This window comes from Pyxicephalus adspersus, chromosome 5 (assembly GCF_032062135.1).
Source record: "Pyxicephalus adspersus chromosome 5, UCB_Pads_2.0, whole genome shotgun sequence".
Lineage (NCBI taxonomy): Eukaryota > Metazoa > Chordata > Amphibia > Anura > Pyxicephalidae > Pyxicephalus > Pyxicephalus adspersus.
Genome location: NC_092862.1, coordinates 90,696,225 through 90,717,144, shown reverse-complemented (window position 1 = coordinate 90,717,144; position 20,920 = coordinate 90,696,225). Strand labels below are relative to the sequence as shown.

General features: G+C 38.5%; 1 protein-coding gene across 1 annotated transcript in view; it reads right to left on the bottom strand.

Annotated features, from left to right (window-relative positions):
- Positions 1-20,920, bottom strand: part of VWC2 (von Willebrand factor C domain containing 2) — a 366,314-nt gene that overhangs the window by 162,262 nt on the left and 183,132 nt on the right. The window contains exon 3 of the mRNA XM_072412101.1: positions 8,974-9,103. Coding sequence (XP_072268202.1) covers positions 8,974-9,103 — 130 coding nt within the window. The remainder of the gene's footprint in view (positions 1-8,973; positions 9,104-20,920) is intronic.

Genomic DNA, 20,920 nt, shown 5'->3' with positions numbered 1-20,920 from the left:
TTCTGAAAACTGAAATATTCATGAACATGGCTTCTTCCACTTTCACAATCTTTACATTAATCAATATACCACTTGTTTTTTTTTTCTTTAAGCCAAAAGGGACAATACTTTCCAATTTTAAAAAGATTTTTTTTGTTTTGCAATTTCTTCTCAATAAATGCATGCATACGCAATGCATAAGTTCTTAAACATTACCAATGTATATCATTATAAATGACTAATTAAAATGTTAAAAAAAAACTTGAAAAAAAATGTTTTTTATAAATGCTATGACTTCCTTGATAATTTTCTTAATACCAAACGAGCTGTAACACAATTAAATGTAGATAGAATTTAGAATACATGTATTTATGAGAAATAAACTAAGTATCTAAAATGCAATATACTTTAAAATACATTATGATGCATACTTAGACATAGGATTCCCTATCTGCACATTTATAGTCATTTGTTTATCTGTAGGCCTTTTCCAGCTGTGGCAATGATTCCTGGTCTGAGCTTTCTCAGTAGCATGATCTATAAACTGCGCTGTATTTTTACACCTGATCCATAATGATTTCTTGTGAAATAGGGTGGTGTCAATATTGTCTGCTGAAATTCTAAACACACGCTTACCTGTTGCAATTTCTGTAGAATATCAAATAGACGAAATATCATTTATTAGGCAACTTAATTCATACATAATTACAGTAAAATAACAAATAATGTCATCAGTCCCGTTCAATTAGCACAGGATTGCAGTATTCGTACTAAACACTGAATTGCTGATACACAGTGTTTTACAGAAGATAACCGTTTAAAGTCTTGTTAACTCGATGTGTTTCATTTAGAGTGGCTTCCTCAGGGGTAGATGTAGGACTTGAATGGTCTAGATAAATTAACTATATACATTAGATTAAGTCTCTGGTATGGTAAACATCAGTACAACATAAGGTACATCATCATAATAATCATGTATATATGTATGCAGTAAAAAAAAAAAAAAAACGCAAGAAACAAAGAAACATATTTCTATCATGATAGAGTACATGTACCATACATGTCATGGATTATTATATAGCCTATTACAAAAAACATAGGTATTATCAATTCCAAGGTAGAAATGTGATGATTTTAGAACATAGCATGTCAAACTGGAGAGGGAAGAATGTGGCAAAAACTTACATGAGTTGAATACCAAATGCTTATTTATAAAGCATTCCAAGGAGTAATTTAAGTAGTTGAAAGGCTACATATTAAATTATTATCTTATTTTTAATAATAATATTATTAAAATTTATTATAACCTCCCTCACTTTCTTTTCAGGATGTTTCCCCACCACCAGCGGGTCTTGCAAGGGACCAAGCGATGGATTTGTGCTGGCATCGTGGCTGTCACTATGGGGCAAACATGTTTAGCCCCATAGTGACAGCCACAGTGCCAGCAAGACAAGCCATAAGCTTTCCCTCATATGATCTGTGCCTTTGCACGGATCACTGCTTGTACTCGAAAGACAAACAAATAAATCTACCCGTGAAATAAATCTACCAGGGGGCATGTACTAATGGGTATGTACAATGACGTCATCGCCAGGAAAGTATGACAGCTGTGTTTGTGTGTGACTGCTCCCAGTAATGTAGTGCAGCCTTACATCTCGCTAAGTACAGACCTCCATATCTCCTAAACAGTATGTCGTACCAACTTGAAAATTTCAGAGTACACAGGGGACCCTCAAAGCTAACAGTACCACACATTTCATCTTTTTAAAAGTAAGTATGTCCAGAACTCCGAAAAAACATACAAATTATGGACCCCTGGGGCCACTTACATAGCAAAAAGGTGCGAACCCTAAATTTATACCTACATGTCACAAAACTAGAAATGTCATACTACAGTACCCTGTCCCTTTACCTATTTCGAACCCCAATTTCTCTGCAATGGGGAGATGTACAAAACTAAAAATTTAGGTGCAAGTGGGGGACACCTGTGACTAACACCCTCTAAAATGTCATCATTAGGCCATCGTCACAACATGAAGAACTCTGCCCATTAAAAAAATCTACCCTGTTACACATTGCTGGAGGCTTCTAGCACCTGAAACCCAATTTCTCTGGAATGGGGAGGGGGACGAGTGAACAAAATTAGAGGTACAAGTACGGGAAACCTGTGGCTAACACCCCCTAAAACTTCATAACTAGGCCATTGTCAGAACATAAAAAACTGCCCATCAAAAAAATCTACCCTGTTACACATTGCTGGAGGCTTCTAAGTAGGGATGAATAAGTTCCATCTCGCCTCAAATCGGGCCTTTCTCGCTTACCAAACATTTAAGCGTGAATGGCCTTGTGATTCGCCATGAGGTCGTGTTCTAGCCGAATGAACGAGGGAAAAAGCAGGGGGCAGGAACGCCCACTATTTCCGACGGTAATAGCACGGCTAGGAGCGAATCATTGTTCCCTGGATGCGCAGCAAGGCCTTCTGTCCTACTATATAAAAAATACATATTTCTCAGTTTTTGATACCTCTTGCTATTTACCAAAGAAGACCGTTTGGTAAAAAAAAAAATTCTATCCTACTATATAAAAAGTACAGATATTTCAGCGTTTGATACCTCTTGCTATTTACCAAAGAAGAGCATTTGGTAAAAAAAAAATTCTGTCATACTATATAAAAAATACTGATATTTCAGTGTTTGATGAAGAGCATTTGGTAAAAAAAAAATTCTGTCATACTATATAAAAAATACTGATATTTCAGTGTTTGATACCTCTTGCTATTTACCAAAGAAGAGCGTTTGGTAGAAAAAAACATTTCTGTCCCAGTATATAAAAATACAGATATTTCAGTGTTTGATATCTCTTGCTATTTACCATAGAAGACTGTTTGGTAAAAAATAAGTATCTGTCCTACTATATAAAAAATAAAGGTTTTTCAGTGTTTGATACCTTTTGCTATTTACCATAGAAGCCAGTTTGGTACAGAAAAATTTTGTCGTACTATTAAAAAAATACAAAGATTTCAGTGTTTGATACCTGTTCCTATTTACTAAAGAAACTGTTTGGTACAGGTGCATTTTTGTCCGGATAAGTAAAAGATGAGCAGTAGATGCAGGGAAAGTTGTGGCGTTGGGCGACATGCCGCATCTTGCAGGGGGCATACTCCCCGGGAGTCAGCCACTGTAGGACAGCAGCAGCAAACTGCTAACAGGTCTGAGATGTGTGCGGAGTACCAGTACGCTGGTAGATGTATTGAGAAGGTGGAATACAATCATACAGCCACGTCAGGTGGAGAGTATTGTGGACTGGGTCTCAGGGGCCTCGAATGCAGTAGGCTCTTCTTCTGCAGCAGGCTCTTCTTCTGCAGCAGCAGCAACCGGCACAGCGGTGACAGGAGCAAAGACAGGAGTTTGCGTGGCTAATGTGCCTGTACCTCCCAATGACTCTCCCTTGTTGTTTGACAAACAGCCTGAGAATCTGACAGTGCGAATTTCAGAGCAGAAGGCAGACTTTGAGACCCTTGGAGGGTGTGGTCAGCACTTGCTGGACGAGTGTTCTGGATCAGTGGCTGCATTTGCAGATGTTGGCTTAGAGGAAAATGAGGATGATGATGACCGTGATGTCACCTGGGAACCACCGTTGCGTGTAAGGGCTAGCAGCAGTTCTGAAACAGGTGTAGAGGAAAGGCAGCAGCAACAGACTGGGGATTGAAGGGGCCGTAAATCTGCCTCATGTGAGTCCAAAAGAACACACAGACAAGTGGGCACAAGCAGGGGAACAGTCAGAGACGATGTGATCGTGGCAGAAATGGAGCTGGAGCAGACGCAGGGTACCCAGCAGACGCAGGCAAAGAAAAAGAGCAGAAGTGGTTGCACGCACCTCTCCAGTGTGGAAAGACGATGACAGGTGCGTAGCAATCTGCATCCTGTGCCACAAGACGGATCAGGCTGGATCAGACGGATGGCAGGTGATCAAAATTAAAGGTGCAAGTGGGGGATACCTGTGACTAACACCCCCTAAAATTTAATCGCTATGGAGTTGTCAGAACATGAAGAACTCTGGCCATCAAAAAATCTACCCTGTTACACATTGCTGAAATTGGGGTTCAGGGGTTACAAGCCTCCAGCAATGTGTAACAGGGTGGATTTTTTTTCTTTCAATATTTCTTTAATAAAGGACAATTTTGCAAACAATATAATATAAAAACATTATACAAATATCCAATTTTACATTTCTTGGGAAAAGAAAAGTACAAGTACGCCTTCCGGCTAGAACAAAATTAGCCAGAAAGAAAAAGAAACAATTAAGAGATAGAAAAAAAATTAGAAATTAGTACACATAGAAAAACAATCATAAACCAGTCTACACAGCAACCAAAACATAATACCAGCCACACTGAACTCCCGATCAATTATGATCAAAAAAAGAAAGACAAGGAGAAAGAAATTACTTTCAATGATGGATCGTAATAGCACAGTTAGCTTGGGTTGACCACACCTCCAATTTGTTAAAAAAACACTTTAAACCTGTCTTTGGCTATGGCAAAAATTCTTTCAAGGGAGCATTGTACATAAGGATCATGTACTACTTCAGAGAGATTAGGTACTTTTTTTTATTTAGCACTCAACAAAATGTGAATAACCACTGCTCTCGCTTTCAAAGGAACCGCACCCATATGGAAGTGTAAAATAGCCATTTCTGGGGTTGCTGGTATTGGCCTTCTCGCAAGCTCAGAAATCAATATGAATACTTGATTCCAAAAAGAACAAACCGACTTACACTGCCTCAAAATATGGTGCAACATACCAACATCTCCGCAACCTCTCCAACACACTACAAAACTGGAATTAGAAAATCTTGCTACACTCACTGTTAGATACCATTGGTTGATAACTCTTTTGATACAGATCCCAGTGATCCGCACATTTAGTGTTGCAAATTGTAACTGTCAGTGAATCTATACAATCTCTGTTATTGTTTAGCAAAAATGTAATAAATAAAATTACCATATGATAACACAACTTCCACAGAATGAAGGTATTAATCCCTTCTGTTTCATTAACAGAAAAATACATTTTCTGAGCTTGCTTAAATGACTCCTGGTATTTTGGATGAGACAAAATATAGGTGTTTAGCCGCCATAACCTATCTGATCTAGAGAACTGTTCTCCCCATGTCACCACAACTGGAGCATGGTCCGACCACGTAATGTCGCCAATTTCAGACTTCTGCACTTGTGGAAGAGACCACAAATCTGTTAAAAAAGTCAATACGGTAATGTGAAAAATGGGCCTGAGAAAAATATGTAAAATCCCACTCCAAGCCATGATGACATCTCCAAATGTGATGTAGTTCAAATTCACTTATTAGTTGGTGAATGTCTCTTGAAACCCTTTTAGCTTTGGAATTCGCGTTTATCTTTTGATAAGGTGTTATATTGAAGTCTCCTCCAAATAATATTGCACCTTGCTTGACTTTATAAACTTTCTTAAACTTCGATCTTCCAAATCATTATACTTAGCTTCCATGGCGGATACAAAAAAACAAAAAAACAAGTAGACCAAACCAACATTAATATAAAGAATATTAGGAAAAAAGGTCTCCTGGTTGTAAACCAGGTAAAATGAGCTAAGAATGAAAACTTGTAAAATATTCATTGACATGACATAGGCTATGTAGAGAATATCACTCCATTCTCAAATCAGGTCCATTCGTAAACCACTTTTCGTGGGGATCTCGGAGATCCTGTCTCAGGAACAATTGCACCTAGATTCCAGCCTAGAATAAGTTAGAGACCCACCTCCATCAGCAGACAATTGTAGATTCCAAAATTGTTCCGGTAGTGAAGACATTATCTTGCTATTCCCATTATTTTTTCTTTAATGTGATAAAAGTGCATATAAATTGTTAGATCCAACTTCGTTGCAGATGGTACTAATATTTGGCAGAATTTCCGAATACAATGGATAAAATCCCCTTGGGAAACAGTTTCCGGGACCCCTCTCACTTTAATGTTGTTCCGTCTCGAACGGTCCTCCAGGTCCGCCACTTTAGATCGAAGCCAATTTATTTCGTAAGTATGTTCCTGATGCACGTCTACTGTCTACAGTCTTTGTGGCTTGAGAAAATTCTCCCAATTTAAATTTCAAATGATGTATGCGTTTCACAAATCTGGTATATATATTGTTAATTTTGCCCAACATGGAAATAATGTCCTGCTGTATAGAATGTCTTAATGACAGTAACAACTCTTTCAATGTGGATGTGGACAACATGGTGTCCATGATTTAAAAATTTTACAATTCTACCCCAGCTATTGGCCCTACATGAGAGATTGCATCCCCAGTCTAGCCTAAAGCAGGGCTTAGTGCCGGACATACCTCTGGCTGCTGTGAAAAAGGAGATCAGGAAGGCGTCAGTGGACGTTGTGATATCTCATCCAGACTCCCTTTCGTCCCCCACATGGCAGCAGGACTCAGGTGTGAAGAAAAATCCCAGGGCACTTGAGTCTGTGGTGATTCCGGAGAAGGTCACAGGAATTACAGGCAGCATTCATACATAAACACAGCTGTCAAACTTTCCTAATGATGACCTTTTATTTCACGGGTAGATTTATTTGTTAGAACACTGGCTTTCTCCAAGATGGAAGTGGCAGCCCCACTGACGTCACGGGGAGTCCCCATCAGACGCAGCTTAAACAATGCGTACGCAGCCCCTCCCCCCATTCTGCGCAAGCGATGTTAAGCTGCATCTCTGTCAGCTCTTTCCTCTCCCCGTGGATACTCTTTATCTGCTCAAAAATTCTTCCATATTAGAATCCGGTAAGCACCAACTTTATTCCATCTTTAGACTAAACAATTTATCTATACCTAATATACAAAAAGCCTTTTAATATTTATATCTCCCAGGTTTTCACTTTAATAAAACAAACACCTATGCAAATTGGAAACCATTTTACCTTGCTAACCGACATCACCGTTTGGATAATAATTTAATATATAGGGCGTGATTTATTAAAGCTCTCCAAGGCTGTAGATAATACATTTTCCTCAGTGAAGCTGGGTGATCCTGGAATGGATTTCTTAAAAGCAATTTGCTGTTTGCTAGCAAATGTTTTCAATCCTGGACCAGTATTATTCCAGGTTTGCTGGATCACCCAGTTTCACTGCTGAAAGTGTATCTTACCAGCTTGGAGAGCTTTAATAAATCAGGCCCTTGCCTTTCAACTACTGGAATTACTCCTTGTAATGCTTTATGAAAAAGAAGCATTTGGTATTGAACCCATGTAAGCTTTTGCCACATTCTTCCCTTTTCTCATATCATATTCCTGTTACATTTTCTACTAGGCTAACAACCCCTATTATGTATTTCTGATTTAGACACTAGTGTTGATGTTCGAATTCGGGTTGTCCCTATATTCGACCCGAATATGGCTGTTCGAATTCGGGTAGACCCGACACGAAAAACACGGGATTCAACAGCAAAAATTTGGGAGGAAAAAAAAAATTTTTTTTTTTCCTTAAATTATTTATTTCGTATGTGTTTTTTATTTTAAACTTGTTCTTTTTTATTGTTTACAGGTTATCCGACAATGACATTATGAATCATAATGTCATTGTGGGATTCCTGGACCGTGGGAACTTTGCGGTCACAGCTAATTGAAAGCAGGTGCCTTCAATTAGCTGTAAGCGCAGGCAATACGAGGAGTTTGCAATTATGTAAATGAATAATTTTTTGACAAATAGCTTACATTTAACAATTAACAGAATTATTAATAAAGGAGTAATTATTAAAATTAATTAATAAAGAAGTTATTCTTATGTTGGCACAGAAAACCTATGGTAACTTAACACATTTATTTAAGTTTACGGACATTTTCTATATTTACATTTTCTTGGAAAAGTGTACTGAGACAAATACTGAATTTGATCTGTCACTGCTGTCTTTCTCCTGTAGATGCCAGTTGCCTTGCTTCGGGGGTTTCTGAATCACTGACCTGAAAAGTATGCATCCAGGAAAGTCATAATGAAATCAGAAATCCTGATTTGCATACTTATGTTGGTTCATTAACTAAAAGTGATTGAGTCATCATGACAGCCAGGGAAGTAGCATTTTTTTTAGAGAGAAACCAAGATTATGTATAACCAAGATAAATGAATAAATCTGAGTAAACCAGGATTTGTCTAAGGTAAATAATGCATCTTCTGCATCATGCTTATTGACCACATAAATCATGCTGTTTTAAAACACTTTGAAGTAGATGCTGAGTTTCTCACACTTTAAAATTAATAGAATATCAAGTTGCACAGAATTGAATCCATAAGAGAAGGCAGAACTCCCAATAGTCTACAAACTACAGGAACCATCTGGATTTTTAATTTGTAGGATTAGTTTACGAGTGCAAAGCCTTTTCTAAATTCTTTCCGCATGCTATGGGAACAGTGCAACATGAAAGCACACCGTATTATGTTAATTGAAATATATATATATATATATATATATATATATATATATATATAATTTTTTTAATTTTAAAAAGTGATTAGAAACAAAATAACTTTCCCTTTATTAAACCAAATACCTTTTTCTAAATTTTATATAGGAATCTATTAACAACCTGTTATTATGAATAACTGTAACTTCAATTTCATGAGTTTTTCGCAGCTTTATTTTTTTTACTTTACTTGCTTTGCAAATTATTACTCTTATGGTCACCCATCAAGCTGAATCATGCAGCAAAGATAATAAAAAAATCATAAATGTTTCCAAAAGCTTGATAACTGATACTTTAAATTCTTTTGTATTCACATTTTCCTCTGCAATGTAAAAAACACAAGGGTAAATTATACGGCAACAGTAACAAAATAATTGAATGTACTGCACATTCAATGATCTTGCATTGTGTGGTTTATTCCTTTATTACTAAAATTTAAACTGACATTTGTATTTAAAATATTTGTACAACATATATTAATGTGAAATTATATATATTTTTACCATTTTTGCAGATTGGACAACACTGATCTGGCTCATACACAGGATCCACACACTCGGTCTGGGGACATGCTGACACAGTGCACATAACTTCACCATTGGGGTCACAACGACATTTCTCACATGGAGAAACCTGAAACAGAAATCAGAGCTTTTGATGGTAACAGTTTTGGTATATATTGTTTGATCTCATACAGACCTCAAACATATATTTTTTTTTTCTATTTTACTGGCTGCTATGTTGATTTTAAGGAAAACCTGTCAGCACAGATTCACTTTTATATCCAACATACCTGTTAAAAGAAGACTTCATACACATACCTTTCTGATTGTCCATTTTTTTAAAAGGCACAGCTTCACTGGCCATCCTTCTCTGCAAGTAATTGGCTGGCCGGATGGGGTTTAATGCTTGTGCCACTGTCATTCACTGTGGTTCTTATGGTCAAGTTGTATGTCCTGTAGTGATGTAGGAGTCTGCAGGAGAAACCACAACGATCGTTGGGGGGCACACATTGGGAATTGTGTAAGCTAACAGCTTTTTTTTTTAACAAACAAAATGCAGGAAGGTAAGAGTATGATGTCTTCTTTTAAAAGGTATGTTGTATACAAAAGTAAATCTATGTTGACAGGTTTCCTTTGTGGATTCAAAACTTTTGAAGTCACTGACCCAAAAAAAAAATATGCAGATCAAGTCTTGATTCATATTTTTTAACTCACTAGTTGTCTCCCATACTAAAAGAAGAAGGGTGCATTACAATGAGAAATTAAAAAAAAACTGAGCTGTGACATTTCAACTGTTTTTTATTATATCAAATAAAATTACATATTCTTGCTCTTTCAGTCTTCTACATAAATATCATTTTCTGTTTTTGATATTTTGATATTTTGATAATATTGCTACAATTTCTTCACTACACATCAATCCAAATGATGGAAAATCGTTGGGTGATAGTAACTTTGTCCTTAAAATAGAGATACATAAATAGTAAAATGAAATAAACAAATTTATTTTCATTGCTCACATTTTATCAAGTGTTTAAAGGCTTTAAATTTAAAAAAAATTACTTTTTTTTTACACCGTAAGGGTAACTGGTCTCGACATTTGTCTGATTCTGTATATAACACTTTTTTTTGAAGTGTAAGATATATATTATCTTTTAAACCATGTGTAGAGAACCTTAATACGAAAATAAAATAAACAGTAAATTAAACTATTGTCGTATACTATGTACAAGAACAAGTATATCAACTGGTGTAGGTGTGCTCTTCAGTCAAGATACCATTAGTTTAAAAAGCAATCTTCTCATAAGATTAATAATGTATTTAATGTTATTCATATGTATTTTTTATCTGAGATGGCCTCCTATGTGTAGAGATTTAAAAGATCTGAGACTGCTGGTAGCTGTCACCATTATGGATGTGACATCAGCTGATGTCACATCCATAATGTTGAAAGCCAGCGGCAGTCTTATCAGTTGAGGCATGTATAAGTTTTGTTCTAATAATTTACTGAAGTTTGCAATTATGTAAATGAATAATTTTTTGACAAATAGCTTACATTTAACAATTAACAGAATTATTAATAAAGGAGTAATTATTAAAATTAATTAATAAAGAAGTTATTCTTATGTTGGCACAGAAAACCTATGGTAACTTAACACATTTATTTAAGTTTACGGACATTTTCTATATTTACATTTTCTTGGAAAAGTGTACTGAGACAAATACTGAATTTGATCTGTCACTGCTGTCTTTCTCCTGTAGATGCCAGTTGCCTTGCTTCGGGGGTTTCTGAATCACTGACCTGAGTATGCATCCAGGAAAGTCATAATGAAATCAGAAATCCTGATTTGCATACTTATGTTGGTTCATTAACTAAAAGTGATTGAGTCATCATAACAGCCAGGGAAGTAGCATTTTTTTTAGAGAGAAACCAAGGTTATGTATATCCAAGATAAATGAATAAATCTGAGTAAACCAGGATTTGTCTATGGTAAATAATGTTAAAACCCATAAGTTCCATTGCAAGTTGATAAATAAATCTTACTTCTCAGGCATGCCTTGTACTCCAGTTCACAATTTTCTTTACCATCCTAACAAATATGTGAAAATTATAAATTGGTGTGTACTTGTAAATGCTGATTAAACAATATATGATCAAAAAAGGCATAATCATAAAATCAACTTTTAACCTTAATAATGTTTGAAGACATTAAATGTCAAAGCTTAATCTGTAAAAAAGCTTTGCATCTAAAATATTGAGATTTCGATTGGTTAAAGTAAATGACATCTGATTGTAAGAAACTTACCTTTCCAGCGAGCCCGCGGCGTCCCTGGGGTTTACAGCCGCAGCGGGAGATGCCGCTGCAGCAGGCAGCATAGCGGAGGCTGCTGCTCGCAGCGTGTCTCTCCCTGTAAGCGTGTCTCTCCCTGCAGGCAGCATCCCTATGGACGTGAACAGAGAAAGGCTTGTTCTCAGCACTCCTGCGGATGTGCAAGGTAGGGCACCTCCCAGGGGTGCTGTGGGTAGAGGTGCGCGCACTACCACGTGTGCCTCTTGTACCCCCCGGGGAGGGACATAGTTAGTTTGAATTCAGTTATCCTCCAATCAAATGGCGCCAGGTGGTGCAAGGTCATTGGGCACTCTGGCCATTTAAGGAGAACCTGTCCTGAACACCATTGCCCGCTATAAGCCTTTGTGTGTACAGTGTGCTTGGGTGCGTTCTCTGTGTTGGTTCATATTAACCGGTTGTCGTTACCAATAGCAACCCGGTCTGGTACTTGAATCTGCCTAAACCTTGCCTGCCCTGACCTTGGATTGTTTGTGACTACTCTTGCCTGCTGCCTGCCCTGACCTCGGATTGTTCCTGACCTGCCTTTGCCTTACCCTCCTGTACCACGCTTATCGGATTGATCATCTGTGAATAACCCTTGTCTTGTTTTATGACGACAATAAAGCTTGATAAAAGGATTCTTGGAGTTGGCTGTGGTTTCTGTGCCCAGGCGCATTACACTGATAACAGTCCAATTCCACGGACCACCAGAGCAGCCAGCCTCCAGGCACAGGTTGGAGCTGGGACACGGAACCAGGAGGGGAAGCATCTCTCCCCCAGCATCTCCAGTAACCACCTTCACGGGCTCCAGCTCCCCAGACCCCAAGCTTCAGGCTCCCAGTGTGGATGACAGGGTTCTCACTCCCCCTCTAAGCTCCTCTACTCTACACACCATGGGCAACAGATTCCTTCTCCTGCCCAGGGATGATGTACCATATCTGCTCCCTCCGCACTTCTTGAAGGGGAGACCAGATTGCTTACTCATCTGGCTGCATTACTGCAAACAGTGCTGGCCAAAACTTCTGCAATAATCACTTCAAGACTTCGGTTCCAGATTAGAATTAATTAGGCAGAAATTGGATGACACAATTACTGAAGTATCAAAAAACACAAGGCAGATATCAGTATTTGATACTCAGTTGCAAGAATTACAACTCATAATTGAAGATCTTGAGAACTGGACTTGGCGCTACAACTGCGGATTACCCGAAACCATTAAAGATGTTACAAAAGATGTTAAGCATTTTCTTAAAGCTATGCTACCTCATGTCCCTGATTCTCATTTAGAAACTGATAGAGCACACAGGGCTTTAGAAGCCCCTAAACCAGATGGTCCTCCATGGGACATAATTTTGAAACCTCACCACTTTTCCACCAAAGAGCCCCTGATGAAGGCCACCAGAGGCCATGATTCCATGATAATGGAAGGTTTTCCTGTACAAATATTTTCTGATGTCCCTGCATTTATCATACAATGTCAAAGATTTATGCAGATTTGAAAAAGTAGTCTAACTCCCCTCCTTCCTGGTTGGGCCGGATAGCCGAGATCAAGATGAACATCCTGCCAAGAATTTTTTACCATATGAATGGCCAAATTTCTTTAATTTATGCTGAGCTGATGACTCCATCGCAGAAATTAAAAAAAAAATGTGTTCCTGGGAGGAGGACTTGGGTCTTTCTATAGCCCAGGAAGATTGGAATGAGGTGGCATACGCTCTCTCTCTAAAATTATATTAAACTCCTCCCTGGTTGAAGCTATTTACAAAGTTCTACTTATCCTGGTATTTAGTACCAGACAGGCTTTCTAAATGCCATCCTTCAGCTTCTCCATTGTGTTTCAGAGGGTGTAATACAAGGGACAATATGGTCTGATGGTCTTATGGTCATGCCCAATTGCTCAGAACTCAGAACATAATGACAGGTTGACACTTGGGATCCCTGGAAAAAATATAGGTCCTCTTAGATTGAAAGTTATTCACGGTTGCTTAGGTTCTAACATGTGGCCCCTACCGTCTACCCCCCCCCCCCTTTTCCTCGGTGCTCCAAGTCCCTAACCAATTAGGGTTGTTTAAATGAAATTAAACAGCATGAGCCTTTTCCTACAATAGTTCACTCACTTGGTATTTTGGTTCTTCATAGGCTCCCAGAAGGTTAAGTTTGTCTTGTCTTGTCCTGTCCTGTCTCGTCTTATTTTGTTTGATTCTTTTTGTGCTGGTTCTCGTGATACAAGTTTCCTTACTGGTTATTATTATGTGCTGTGTTATTGACCGACACTCTGTATATGTTGTTACTTTTTTTGAAAAGGGGATAATATAACCAGTGGTTGGGCTGACTTTGTTTTACTTGATTGTTTTGTCTCATATGATTGCTGATGATGCTTGAATGCAAATATAAAATGCAGATATATATTATATATTGTAATGTTTTTACTGGCAGAAGAAATCGGGATGATTAAATAAGGCAATATATGTTTCCCTTGTCCTTGTGCATTTACACATTGGGCCTGATTTATTAAAGCTCTCCATAGCTGGAGAGGATAGACTTTTATCAGTGAACCTGGGTGATCCAGCAATCCTGGAATGAATCTAGTACAGAATTAAAAACATTTCCTAACAAATAGCAAACTATTTAAAAAAAAAAACATTCCAGGTTTGCTGGATCACCTAGCTTTACTGATGAAAGTATATCCTCTCCAGCCTTAAAGAAAGCTTTAAAAAATCAGCCCCATAGAGAGGAATGTTAAAAAAATGTATAACTTTTCCTTGGCACATTGTTGAATGATTGAAGTTAGTTTTTGGAATGAGTAAGAGAATTTTCCTATTAGAGCAATTTGCAAACTGGTGTAAAATCACATTTTTTTGATAGGCCTAATTACTGTATATTCACACAGGCTTGACTAATCTGTTGACAATTAACAATTTATAAAAAAAATACATGCTTTCTCTACACATTAGATATATAATATATCATATAAATTATATATTTAATATATAATAGAAAATATTCAGGTGAAATACATTCTAATTATAAATAAAAAAAATATTATTTTGTTTGATTCTTTTTGTGCTGGTTCTCTTGATACAAGTTTCCTCACTGGTTAATATTATTTGCTGTGTTATTGACCGACACTCTGTATATGTTGTTACTTTTTTTGAAAAGGGGATAATAACCGGTGGTTGGGCTGACTTTGTTTTACTTGATTGGTTTGTCTCATATGTTTACTGATGATGCTTGAATGCAAATATAAAATGCAGATATATATTATATATTGTAATGTATTTCCTGGCAGAAGAAATCGGGATGACTAAATAAGGCAAGATATGTTTCCCTTGTCCTTGTGCATTTACACATGGGCCTGATTTGTTAAAGCTCTCCAGGGCAGGAGAGGATAGACTTTTATCAGTAAACCTGGGTGATCCAGCCATCCTGGAATGACTAGGTACCATCTCATCAAAACCTTATAATTGGCCTCTTTTATGAAAGTGTTTAGAGATATTTTGGAAATGGACACTGACAAATCCTGCCATTCTTGCGCGCTCCGCTCCACCTCAAAATCTGACTCCCATTGTTTCATTTTATAAAGTTTCTTATCAAGTGAGAGGAGAGTGTTATACTACTGAGATCCTCCCTTTGGATTCAGGTATAAAACTGCAGGTGTTTTTCATTTTTTTCAAATCCTGTACTCTGGTAGGGTGGATTCAACCCTTTAAGTTTGTTTTAAAAAAAAAAGAACCTGATTCGCTGATAATGGAAAATTTCTGTATATGGAAGGAAGACGATCTCGTAAATGGGAGGGGCTCAGCATAGCCTTGCCATCAATAAAGTTTCCGATTCTGAAAAAGCTTTTGTTGCGCCACCAGGAGAATTGGGCTTCTTCACAACCTGGAGGGAATTCAGAATTATGCCATAGGGGAGTCAGTGGACCATGGGGGAGTGCAGGTTAAAATTTGTTTTTTTGTCTATCCCATACGGAGAGATCAGGCTTGTGTCTTTTTGGGTACATTTGTCTCTTGGTCAATACTCTATAAAGTGCAATAAAATTCTCTTAATGTGGAGGCTATCTCCCAATTTTGAATAACTTTGGTAGCCAAGACATTGTTCACACCCACAACAGTGGTTGTTGCTCTTTGTTCTTGCAATGCTTGAGCCATCATTTTACTACACTTGTTGCCAAATTGTCCAGATGCCAAGCACAATTGGCATCTAGCCAATTGTACTTTAGCTTTTCCTAGATAGAGGGAGGCTATTTTTTGCCTCAGAACTTTCAAGTCCTTACCAAGATCTTCGCCGATTGACTGTTTATGGTGTTTTTTCAGGGCTTAGATGTGAGATCTCATCCAGAATCTCTCTCTGTCTTGCCTTTTTAAATCAAGTACCAAGTTTGATTAAGATTGAGATTGCCCTAATAACCTTTTATGGGATTCCCAAACAACCAATGGGTCAGTGTTAGCATTATGGTTATAATAATGTGAAAACTCAGTTGGAAGTTCCACCTGTGTGACCACATCTTGCAGCAATGACTCACTGAGTCGCCAGTGCCAGACCTTGGGGGTTGGGTGGGATAGCGTCACGCAAGGATGTGCTTGAAGAATGTGATGCTACCTAAAAAGGAGTCCACAACCCTCTCCATGTCTGCCTGTCTGAACCAGCAGTAGTGTATTCTGCAATAAAATTGGTGTACCTTGGGGGAAAAGGTATAATGCCTCACCAAGGGATGATGAATTTGCCAAACCTCCAAGAGCTGGTGGTGGTCCAGCAGATTTTTGAGCCCATTGCAACTGGATGTGAGTGAGCCTTGTGCATTATCTGAAGCATCAAGGCTTGCATCTAATACAAAATTAAATTCACCCCCTAATATCAGTAGACCTTCTCTGAGGTCTTCCAAATATTCTTTCAGGCCCTCTAGAACCTGTTGCTGCACAGAATTGGGAAGGAAATTTGTAGCCAGGGTCACTAAACTGTTTCCCAGATAGCCTTAAAGAAATAGAGCACGGCCTTCTGGATCACAAAACACTTTCTTTTCCTGCCAAGGAACCAACTTACTCATTTAAATCTAGAGTTGTTAGTGCCAGCATAATCACACAATGGAAGTGGTATTTAAATATAGGATGCAACCAGGCCTCAAAGCCGCGGCCTCAATTTATGGAGTCCGCCACAGCCACAGGACGCGTCAATCCTTAATCTGGGCAGCAAGCTTGGCCTCCATCATCTCCAGCACCCCAGGTACTGCACCATCCACATACTCCCTCAGCACAGCAGCCACCAGTCTCTCCTATTGCTAGTCCTTGCATCCTATCCAGGTTAGCTGAATCTTCCAGCTCCAATGCCATGTCTTTGCCAGGGGGGGATGCATGGGACTGGAAAGCGCACCTCCAGGCCCTTTCTACTACACAGGAATTGCTTGGAAGCTAGTTGTAAAACGGAGTTCCAGGCTATGAAGGGATCCCTGCAACAAGTCACTAATACCACCCCTGCTTTGCAAGAAACGTGCTCAAAGCTTTTTCACAGGTATTTTCTCATGAGGAGATACTTGCCCGTCATGAAGCACAGATAAATGCCCTCTTCCTACTCCATGATGATGCAGAGAATCGTAATCGTAGGAATATTCTGCCTACGGGGGCTACCTTAAACAGTTTCCACTGCAGAACTCGCCATTGCAACTTACTCCATCTTTGTTAAATTACCATCTGATGTTGAAATCGACCGGGTTCATTGAACCTTGGGCCCAAGCAGCAGAGATTTGCAGCAGCCTGGAGATGTAATTTGTCAGATACATTTCTACCATACTAAGGAAGATATAATGCCAAAACCCATGACACACGTTCCATTGAGTATGCTGGAGCACAACTACAACTCTTACCTGACCTGTCCAAGCATACAGTCGATCTGTGTACAGCCCTCAAACCTCTACTCTCAGTGCTACGTGAAAGGAACATCCCATACAGATGGGGATTCCCTTTTCATCTGATTGCTCGCCAAGGTGAAAAGAACCATATCTTTCGTGACCCCTCAGACCTACCACAGCTACTGATGGATCTCAACCTTGCAGATGTCTTCCCAGATTGGCCGACTGCAGCTTCCTATGTGAATAGAGGCCCTATTGCAGTCACTCACCGCTCCAGATTGGCTACTTCTATGTCTCTCACCACGCCACCTGATCGCCTGATGACATCTTCTATGCCACTTCCAGTTCTCTCTCCTTAATATCACTGAATATTCCTAAGTGTTTCCACCGCTGTTCATCTGGATGTCTACCTTTCTCATTTTTCCTCTCCTGCTTCAACCATAAAAGTGAAAAGCATTCAGCTTTATCTGAATTTTTACCTTTTCTTTTGGCTCCAGGCTGGCGCCTTTTCATCAATGTCAATGTCATGGCAAGTTGTTTGAATCCAGTGTACACTTCTTTCTTCATTGGTCATACAAGTCTCGGCTGAACCTGAAGCTTTTATTCTGTCCGATCCAGTGTTACATCTTTGGAGGTCGATACAGATGGTCATCAACAGATGCAGCCCTCTCAGGTCATATTAAAATGCCTTTTCTAAGAGTATATTTAGATTACTGCTTTATACCTATTGTATGTTCATGACATGTTAGCTTGGGCTCCCATCTGAGGGTTTTGATGTTAGTGGGAGATGGAGGGTGTGTCTGCCTTAGTTTAAATGGGCATTGCATTTAAAAATATATTCCATAACCACTACTCCCTTCCCCTTTATAATCCCCTAGGGCTTTGTACTTGTCTGTTAGTACTCTTGTTTCCCCCTCTAGTTCTGGTTTAATGACATGAGTAGGTGAATGCCTTGTTGTAAATACTGTCCCATCCATTGTTTCTTTCTTAAGGGTTTGGGTATATACTATTGCATTGATGGACATACTCTGTAACCAATTGTGTACTGTTTCTTTTGACATGACCTATTTTGCCTCCTTTGATATGTTTTATACATTATATGTATGTCATGATCACTTGTTATATGCAATCACGTTTATTTGACAATGTATACTGTTGTACTTCTGTTTTATAAATCTCAATAAACTCGACTGAAACAAAATAACATTACAAAACCAAATGACTGTCTTGTTAATGAAAATACCAATGACAAAATATATTATCAATAAACCAGCCAATTTGAATGGTCCAAATGTTTTTTGACTGTTATTTGTTTACATATTTTATAGGATAACTGGTAGATTCCCACACTCAGCGGCATATTCCAATAGAGAACAATAATAAAATCAAAAAATGACGAAATGAGGGGGGGGGGGGGGGGCGTGGCCGGAAGCGGACTGAGAATGAGGTCTTCTGCTAGGGCTGCAGAGAGAGAGCATCCTTCAGGGACTATACAAACAAGCAGGAGGCAAACACAACAATTTTCTCCTTCTCAGCTTCTCCTGCAATCAAGGCAGAGATGGGAAAAAGGAGAAACACTACACTGCCTAGGAAACTTACAGACTTTTATCTTTCCCCTGAGCACCAGCAGGATCAAGATGGAGCCAGAAGGCTGACCTCACATGCACATGCAGCTTCATCTACAATCCTTTCAGATTCCAACAGAGTTATGCAATCTCCTAGGAAGGAAACAATCCTGGATGAAACCTCTCAATCTTCTTCAACAGGCACCAGCCCTGTAAAATCAAAGCAGAAACTTTCCTCCAATTATGATTTACAAGGTAGGAAAATCTCTAATAAATTTGCTGCAATAGAATAGTCTCCCTTAGACCCAATAGATTCCTTTCTACTTCTGATCAGCCTATATCAGATTCTACCCTTAAGCAAATGCTAGTGTCCCTGCGAAGCTCTCTTCATAGTGACTTTTTTTCACTGTTTCAACAGCTTAAAGGGGAGTTGCATGATAATGGGGACAGAGTTGATCATATTGAAAACAAGATGGGTGAATATGCCTCTGCTCACAGCGATTTAGTTGATTCCCATAATGAAGCTTTTGAAAACATGCAACAAGTTCAATTGAAACTTGCTGATCTGGAAGACAGATCTCGCAGGAACAATATTAAGTTCAGAGGCATTGCTGAAAACATCTCAGCAACGGAGTTGACAGCATACCTTCAAAACTTGTTCACTGCAATAATTCCCAATGCTGCTTCTTATGAGCTTATTATTGACAGAGTGCACAGAATTCCCAAACCATCCTATCTTCCAGATAAGATTCCTAGGGATGTTCTGGCATGTATCCACTGCCACCACATTAAAGAACAGCTAATGGCGTATTCCAGGAGAAATACTACCTTACCCGATCCATTTTCTCATATTTCCATGTTCGCTGACTTATCGCAAGCAACCATTTGGGCAAGGAAAAAATTTCTTCCAATCACACAAGCACTTAGGAACCAACAAATCCCATAGAAATGGGGCTTCCCAATCAAGCTATTGATCACAAAGAATGGATCTCTTCATGTTGTTAAGACGCCCCAGGCGGGTAGTGATCTGCTGAAACTTTGGGATATACATATACTGAAAGACCAAAATGCTGATTCAAGTTCAAATAGTGCCTCCAATAATATTACTACTGAATAGAGAACAAAACCCTAAGGAAATTTTTTTTTTACACATGTCTATTTAGTAAATTGGGTCGGAGGACCCTGTTTTCTTTACAGTTTGAATTGTTTGTCTCCTACACCACTTTTGTATCGACCACCCTGAAGGCTTAGTGCTCGCCTCTATGCCTCCATGTTTACAAAGTGCAGTATGCTACTGCAGTTTGAATCCCTTTGGATTCATATATCCTGTTTGTTCTGGTTATCTTTCCTCCCTTTTACTTTTTTGTGCCTTTTACTTGGCATTTTTTTTTTCCTTTTTGAGGTTTCACAGGCCACCGTTACAAAAAGTTTGCAAGGCACTGCAATGTGTTTTTTACCACAGCATGCAAACCTTTTCCAACAATGGTTCTCAACATTCTATCCTTGAATGTTAAAGAACTTAACAGCCCTTTTAAACGTAGCGCATTATGGGATGACGCTGGAAAATTGAAATGCGACATATTATGCCTACAAGAAACACATTTCAATGTAGCAAACACTCCACAATTTTCAATAACAAATTTCCTCATATCTTCCACTCAAGATATACTCAAAAAAAGAGGAGCTTTAATCGCTGTCAGTGCAAATGTATCATTTTCTTTAATACATACGGAATCAGATCAACAAGGCAGATACATCATTTTACTAGCCTCAATCAATAATGTTCTACGAACAATTTTGAGTATCTATGCTCCCAATGACCGGACAATCTCTTTCATTAAAAAAGTTGTTAAAAAAGCAAAAAAACTTATATGCGGAGACTTTAACTGTATCCCAAACTTAGCCCTAGATACATCCAACAGGAAAGTCAAATCAAGACCTACCTTAGCACAATTTCTCTTACAAGAAGACTTACATGACTCCTGGAGATGCCTACATTCTTCTGAACAAGACTATATTTTTATTCTAAACCACACCAATCCTATTCACGAATTGATCTATTTTTATTAGATAAATGGTCTCTTCAAATGGTTAAAAGTGCTGTCATCCACAACATTACATGGTCTGACCATGCTCCAGTAGTACTGTCCATACAGGAAGAACTAGAGACAAATCCAGCTCGGCTCTGGAGAAATAATACCTCTCTT